This window comes from Mastomys coucha, unplaced genomic scaffold (genome assembly GCF_008632895.1).
Source record: "Mastomys coucha isolate ucsf_1 unplaced genomic scaffold, UCSF_Mcou_1 pScaffold22, whole genome shotgun sequence".
Lineage (NCBI taxonomy): Eukaryota > Metazoa > Chordata > Mammalia > Rodentia > Muridae > Mastomys > Mastomys coucha.
Genome location: NW_022196905.1, coordinates 139585011 through 139592355, shown reverse-complemented (window position 1 = coordinate 139592355; position 7345 = coordinate 139585011). Strand labels below are relative to the sequence as shown.

General features: G+C 45.3%; 1 protein-coding gene across 1 annotated transcript in view; it reads left to right on the top strand.

The window, feature by feature from the left end:
- The window catches only part of Atp5mf (ATP synthase membrane subunit f), a 9158-nt gene extending 2811 nt beyond the window's left edge, over window positions 1–6347 (top strand). The window contains exons 2-4 of the mRNA XM_031338721.1: window positions 2989–3096; window positions 5412–5528; window positions 6181–6347. Coding sequence (XP_031194581.1) covers window positions 2989–3096; window positions 5412–5528; window positions 6181–6209 — 254 coding nt within the window. The 3' untranslated portion in view covers window positions 6210–6347. The remainder of the gene's footprint in view (window positions 1–2988; window positions 3097–5411; window positions 5529–6180) is intronic.
- The last annotated feature ends 998 nt before the right edge of the window (window positions 6348–7345 follow it).

Below are 7345 nucleotides of genomic sequence, written 5' to 3'. Positions count from 1 at the left end.
TTTATTTTTATTTATGTCTATGAGTACACTGTAGATCTCTTCAGACACCCCAAAAGAGGGCATCATGTCCCATTACAGATGGTTGTGAGCCATCATGTCATTGCTGGGAATTGAATTCAAGTCCTCTGGAAGAGCAGTCAGTGCTCTTACCTGCTGAGCCATCTCTCCAGCCCCTAATCTGATCTATACTGTGTGACTCTAGTGAAGGAATTGGAGTTCATGCCTCCTAAGTATTGGTGGTTTTTTAAGTGAAGGAAATAACAGTTACCAGTAGCACATATGACTTGGAAGCTTTGGGAGTGGAGATGTTGTCTGGGGCTGGAGAGATGGCTCGGTGGATGGAGATGACACAAGGTTGGCTCCCAGCTCCCACATGGTGGTTCATATTTATCTGAAACTCTAGTTCCAGGTCATCTGATGCCCTCTTCTGACCTGTGTACAGCAAGCATGAATATGGTACATATATATAAATGCAGGCAAAATACCATGTGCATATAAGAATATTAAAAAATTTTTAAATGGTGTATTTTTATTTGATGTGCATTGGCATTTTGCCTGTATGTGAGGGTGTCATAACCCCTGGAATAAAGTTACAGACAGTTGTAAGCTGCCATGTAGGTGCTGGGAATTGAACCTGGATCCTCTGGAAGAATAGTCAGTGCTCTTAACTGCTGAGCCATCTCTCCAACTTCCTAAGAATAAATCTTGAAATAATTTACTTTTTTGGAGACAGGGTCTTTCTGTGTAGCCCTGGCTGTCCTGGATCAGGCTGGTCTTGAACTCTGATATCTCCCTGCCTTTGCCTCTAGATCCTCCTGACTCTGTCTCCAAAATCCTGGGATGATAAAATACTTGTACCACCATGCTTGGCGTACGCCTTTAATCCCAGCACTTGGGAGGCAGAGGCAGGCGGATATGAGTTCGAGGCCAGCCTGGTCTACAGAGTGAGTTCCAGGACAGCCAGGGCTACGCAGAGAAACCCTGTCTCAAAACAAAACAAAACAAAAAACCCCAAAAATATTTGTTACAGTATTCTGTGTGTGCAAGCATATGCAAGCCACAGTTACAGAGATCAGTTCTTCCACATACCTAGGGCAACCCCAGGGCTTAGACAGAGCTATCCTGAGATCGGCTTCCAGAGCATGGAGACAGGTTATGAGGTTTGATTTGTTTCCTTCCTGTGTATGGGTTCCTCTCACTGCAGGGTAATCATTATTATAACCCTGATGACTAAACAAGATACCATAGGGGTGGTGAGCTGGCTCAGTGTTTAAGAACATTCATTGCATGCTGGGCAGTGGTGGTGCACGCCTTTAATCCCAGCACTTGGGAGGCAAAGTCAGGCGGATTTCTGAGTTCAAGGCCAGCCTGGTCTACACAGTTATTTCCAGGACAGCTTGGGCAATACAAAGAAACCCTGTCTCAGAAAAACAAAAAACAACCCCCCCTCCAAAAAAAAAGAACATTCGTTGCTCTTGCAGAGGACCTGAGTTTGGTTCCCAACACCTGTGTACCTTGGCTCACAACCACTTGTAACTCCAACTCTAGGGATCTGATACATTTGTCTTCCTGAAGTACCTGTACTCACGTGAGCATACCAACACACATTGTTAAAAATCTTTAAAGTAGGGGCTGGAGAGATGGCTGAGTGGTTAAGAGCACTGACTGCTCTTCCAGAGGTCCTGAGTTCAATTCCCAGCATGGAATTGAGATGGTGGCTCACAACCACCTGTAAATGACATCTGATGCTCTCTTCTGGTGTGTCTGAAGATAGCTATAGTGTACTCATGTACATATAATAAATAAATCTTTAAAAACTTTAAATGAATAAGGAAAATGTTAGGGGGTTTTAATTTTTGAGATAGAGGTTTGTCATTCACCCTATGACATCTTTTTTTTTTTTTACAAGCTTTATTTTATTAAACATTCAACATGAAGTAGAATTTCCAAATCATGTAACTATTGTCCAGATTTGGCTTTACAAATCCCTAAGCTGGCAGGGTGAGGCTGGGTGAGGGAGGGGGTGGAGCCTTCCTCTTTCTGTTAGGGTGAGTTATCAAGTCCATTACCATTTCAAAGATTTATTTATTATATGTAAGTACACTGTAGCTGTCTTCAGACTCGCCAGAAGAGGGAGTCAGATCTCATTACAGGTGGTTGTGAGCCACCATGTGGTTGCTGGGATTTGAACTCACGACCTTTGGAAGAGCAGCTGGTGCTCTTACCCACTGAGCCATCTCACCAGCCCTCCATTACCATTTCAAAGAGCTAGAGATAAGCCTATTGTTTGGTCCACTCTGTTGCTGGAGTTGGAGCAAAATGTGAATCTGAAAGGAAAGTGAGTTCAGACATGCACACTGAAATCACCACTCTGACTACATGCAGAAACCTTGCCTCTGGAGAGACAGAGCTCAGCAGTTAAGAGCACCCTATGACATCTTGATCATTTTGTCTGCATCTCCTGAGAGCCAGGATTATAGGTGTGTGCCTCCCTGCTTGGCTTCAAGGTTAGCTTGTGGTGCCCTAGGCTGCTCCATTTTATTCTCTCCTGTGGTCCTTAGCTTTCTTCTTTACAGTCTTTCTCAGTAAGCTGTTAGACACTGTTCATTTAGAAACCTTTCTTTTTCTTTTATGTGTATGTGTGCTTTTGCCTGCATGTATGTCTGTATACCACATATGTGTCAGTGCTAGAGGTGACCAGAAGGCAGTTGGATTACAGACTGTTGTGTGATGCTGGTAATTGAACCCAGGTCCTCTGAGTTCTCGTCCTCTGGGCCATCTCTCTAGCTCCTGGGGTTTAAAGTCTTTGCTAAGCTGCTCTACCATTACATAGGTTTAGCCCTACAGTAGTGGCTTTAGTGTGCTACATTTGTTCACCAAATAGTTCATGTGGAACATCTGTGTACACCAAGAACAGTTGAAATGGTGACATGGGAGAAGTGCTGTGTTGCTCTAGGGTTATTCTGTTTTGTTTTGTTTTTCTCTCAGTGCCATTGAAGGAGAAGAAGCTCATGGAGGTTAAACTTGGAGAACTGCCAAGCTGGATCTTGATGCGGGATTTCACCCCCAGTGGCATTGCAGGAGCCTTTCGGAGAGGTCAGTGTCTAATGGGCTAGAAGGCAAAAGCAATGCTCTTGTCTTAACCTGGGCAATAAGGGCCTTGCTGGCTAAGATTGATGGTCTTGTGAAGCTGGGGATGACGATGGTTAACTCCTTAATTTTTGTATTTGGGTGAGCCTATCAAAGGCTGACTGTGGATAAGGGAAATGGCTCAGTGTGGTCTTGAGTTTGGGTTTCCAGTGCCCGTGTGAAAAGCAATGTTTGCTTGTAGTTCTAACACTGAGAAGCGGATACAAAGGATCCCAGCTCGCTGGCTGCTGGTTAGTCTAGTTAACTTGTCAGCTCCAAGTCTAGTAAGCAACCTTGTCTTAGAACCTGGTGGAGAGAGGTAGGAAGCTACCTGATGTGACCTCTGGCCTTCACACACTTTGCTCTCACAGCTGTGAATGTGAGAATGCACATACCATTGGCATGTACACATAAACAGCAAAGGTGGGCTCTGAGATGTTTTGGCTTAGGAAATGTTTTGCAGTGTTTTGAGGCTATAAGGCTCAAGCTGGCCTTGCACTTCCTTCAGCCTGCCTCTGCCTCCCAAGTAATGGTGCCACCATGCCCAGCTCAAAATAACTTCATTGCTCAGGATCAGTGCCCCTGTCTTAGAGGAAACTGAAAACCAGGTGTGGTTCCACACAGCGGTACTTGTAGCACTAGGAAGCTGGAGGCACGCAGGTCCAGTGGTCAGGGCCACCTTCAGCTGTTAGCAGAATTGTTGGCCTGGGGTACATTAGGCTCTTGTCTCAAAAAGAAAAATTACAAACAAAAAGAGATGTCTTTGAGAAGAGAATGAGTTTGAATGGTGGTGGTCCCAGCATGTGAATGCTCATCCTTCAAGCATCCTAAAACATTTCAAACGGCTGGCTCATCCTTCAAGCCTGGGTACTTAGTAAATACGGCACTGGTCAGATCATTTGATGAAGATATGCATGGCCTTGGGCCTCCTCAGGGATCCCCATTTTCCTAATCTGGCCACCAAATGTTACATCTCCTGTGACTTGGCCTAGCTTAAGGCTTTCCTTCCAGTTCTGCCCCTAAAATATTCTGCCTTTGCGCCTGTGTCTATTATAGCTGTCCAGGAAATTTGTATGGCCTATGCCCATAGCTCCTCCCAGGCAGCCCTTGCTTTTAATCCCTGTCTGATCATCCCATTTTTGTTGGTGGTTTCACTGTATAGCCATGACTGGCATAAAACTATGAAACATAACATATGTCATGTTTTATGGCTGGCCTGAACTTGAGATGCCCCTGCCTTTACATCTGAAGTGCCTTTTTTGTTTGTTATGAGACAGTCTCAGATAAGCAGGCCTCAAATTCAGTATGTAGCTGAGGAGAGCCTTGAATTTATGATCCTTTTGCCTCCACCTATCATGCACCATGTTACCAGACTCATTTATTTCATTAACTATTATTAACATTTCGCACTCCTGGCGAGTGCACCTGGCTGCATCTATTAACCCTACCCCTGACAAATTTAAGGCATTCAGTGCTGTCAGGAAGTATAGTATGACCAATGTAAGTTTAACTCTTAAATAGCTTTCAAATAAATGAGACTGTGATTATTTTATTTGGCTTTGATGATTACCAGGGGTAACCTGGTACCTAATCTATTCTTCTAACTGCAGCCTGGTTACCTCCCTAGTGGTGTACCCCAAATACTTTTTTCTCCTGGCCATGTGCTGCTCATCATTGCCCATCTCCCCTCATGGTGTCTTCCTTTCTCCTTGTTCCTCCTCCTCTTCTCCTCTCTTCCTCCCCCCACCCCCCAAATCAGGTTACTCCCTACCCACCTACTTCTAATCCCTCCAGTAGTTGGATGTAGCCAATTTTATTTAACCAGTAGTTTAAAATCAGGGAACAAGGTTTGCACCAAAAAAAAAAAAAAAAAAAAAAAGTTTTGTAAACATGAGAAGTTACTCATGTAGGCCTAGACCTTCTGGGTATAGAATTCAGCACTACAATACATAGCAACAGACCAAACCTCAACAATGAAGGGCTTAGCCAACCTAGCGGGCTACAGTGAAGTGGCCCTTACTAGGGGTTGGAATCTTAGAGGCACAATTAGAGGGTTCCCAGGCTGTAGGTGGAGATAAAGTAAGAGCACAGACTAACAACCTGAGCCACATTCACATGATTAAAGCCAAAGAAAGGGTTGGTGCCCTGTTAAATGGGCTTAAGATCTGGGGCTAGTCTTGTTATGGAGACAGATGTTGCTATCCAACATCACCAGTTAAGTGTGGCCCTAGGGATCCATGCACTGTCAGTCTTGTTGGTAGTGAGCATCTCCTCTCTTGCAGGGTATGACCGGTATTACAACAAATACATTAATGTTCGGAAAGGCAGCATCTCGGGGATTAACATGGTATTGGCAGCCTATGTGGTTTTCAGCTACTGCATTTCTTACAAGGAACTCAGTAAGTACTCTTGCATGACCTGGCTTCCTGCTACCCAGGAGTGTGGCTTTGTTAGTTAGATATGGCAATCCACCTTGTTAGCAGTGGAGCTTTGGGTTGCTCCTGACCTGTTTGTTCTTCCACCTGAGAGGGAAGTTACAGTAATATGGTATGTATGAGATCGGTTCAAGTGAAGAGCCCAGATTCAAGAAAGAACCCAAGAAAAATAAGATGGAACTAGGCTGAGGTTTAGTGACTGGGAAGCATAATATAATATGTTGAAAAATGGCTTACTCCTAGTAGCTAGTGTGAAGGGGACAGTGGGCTGAGTGTATGATCCAGGGGTTACACAGTATGCTGGCAAAAGCACAGACACTCCTCAGTCACAGAAGACTGGCTGGGAACGTCAGCCTCTGGCTAAGCTTCATGGCTGTTCTCACATCACTAGCTCTCCTCTCCATTCTCACTGGACCTGGGCAACGCTTCTTGTTGCTGGGCTATAATGGATGCCCGTGTTGCTGTTGGACACGAGATTAGCCAGGTGGCAGGTCCTAACTTACCTGGAAGAAAATTACAGGAAGGATTGAGATGATTGTGGACTGTTGCCATCACTCTCTATGCTTTCACATGGACACCTAGTAGGAGACTGTTTTTCCTATCTTCCTATCTCTAGAACATGAGCGGCGACGCAAGTACCACTGAAGAGGGGTCGCTGGAGGGCACTGCATGGCCGAGCATAACTGCCTGCCCCACTCCGACCTAGGAAGAATTCAACTGGCTGAACCGTCATACCCTGACTGAGAACTAGTGTCCAATAAAAGGTGACTGGTTCACGTACTGCTTCCTTGGTGTATTCATTGTTCTAACTTGTCCAGAGTCCATTTTAGCTCATGAAACTTATGGGCTCTGTACACCATTGTGTTCCTGGGATTGTGAGCCAGCTCACTGTGGGGCAGCATATCATCTGGGGTTTCCAACTGTCTAGAGACATGTTGGCACTAAGACACTGAAGGACCCTGCCCCAGTTAATTCTGATTGGTAAATGAAGATGCCAGCAGCCATAGCTGGGGAGGAGAGACATGGGCAGGGCTTAGGTTTTCCAGGCTTGGGACCAAGAGGGCCACTGTGCGTAAGGAGAGTGCAGGGGGGGATAACCAGAACAGCCATGTAAAAGGGCCAAGAGCAGCCAAGATGGAACATTGCAATCAGTAATAACAAATAGTAGTTCTAACAAATAGACACTATCAAGGAGATTCCAGCAAATGATGCTTCAGGCATATGAAATATAAAGGCTGTAGTGTGTGTGTGTGCTTCATCCAGGAGCATAAATGGTCTAAGGCGGGAAGTAACCCTGTGCCAGGATTTATTAAAAATCTTTCACTAGGCACTGGTGGCCCACGCCTTTAATCCCAGCACTTGTTTTTTTTTTTTTTTTTTGGTTTTTGGAGACAGGGTTTCTCTGTGTAGCCCTGGCTGTCCTGGAGCTCACTCTGTAGACCAGGCTGGCCTTGAACTCAGAAATCCACCTGCCTCTGCCTCCCAAGTGCTGGGATTAAAGGCGTGCACCATCACCGCCTGGCTAATCCCAGCACTTGGGGGGCAGAGGCAGGCGGATTTCTGAGTTTGAGGCCAGCCTGGTCTACAGTGAGTTCCAGGGCTACATGGAGAAACCCTGTCTCGAAAAACCAAAAAATTTATACAACAGGACAGAAGAATGGAATTATTCACTGCATGGAGCCTATATGAACAGGGGTTAGAGCTAGGCCTGGCTCTAACATAGTTTGATGGTGACTAGGTATCATCAAACCTAACATGAGCTAGGTTACAAAGGGCCTTCC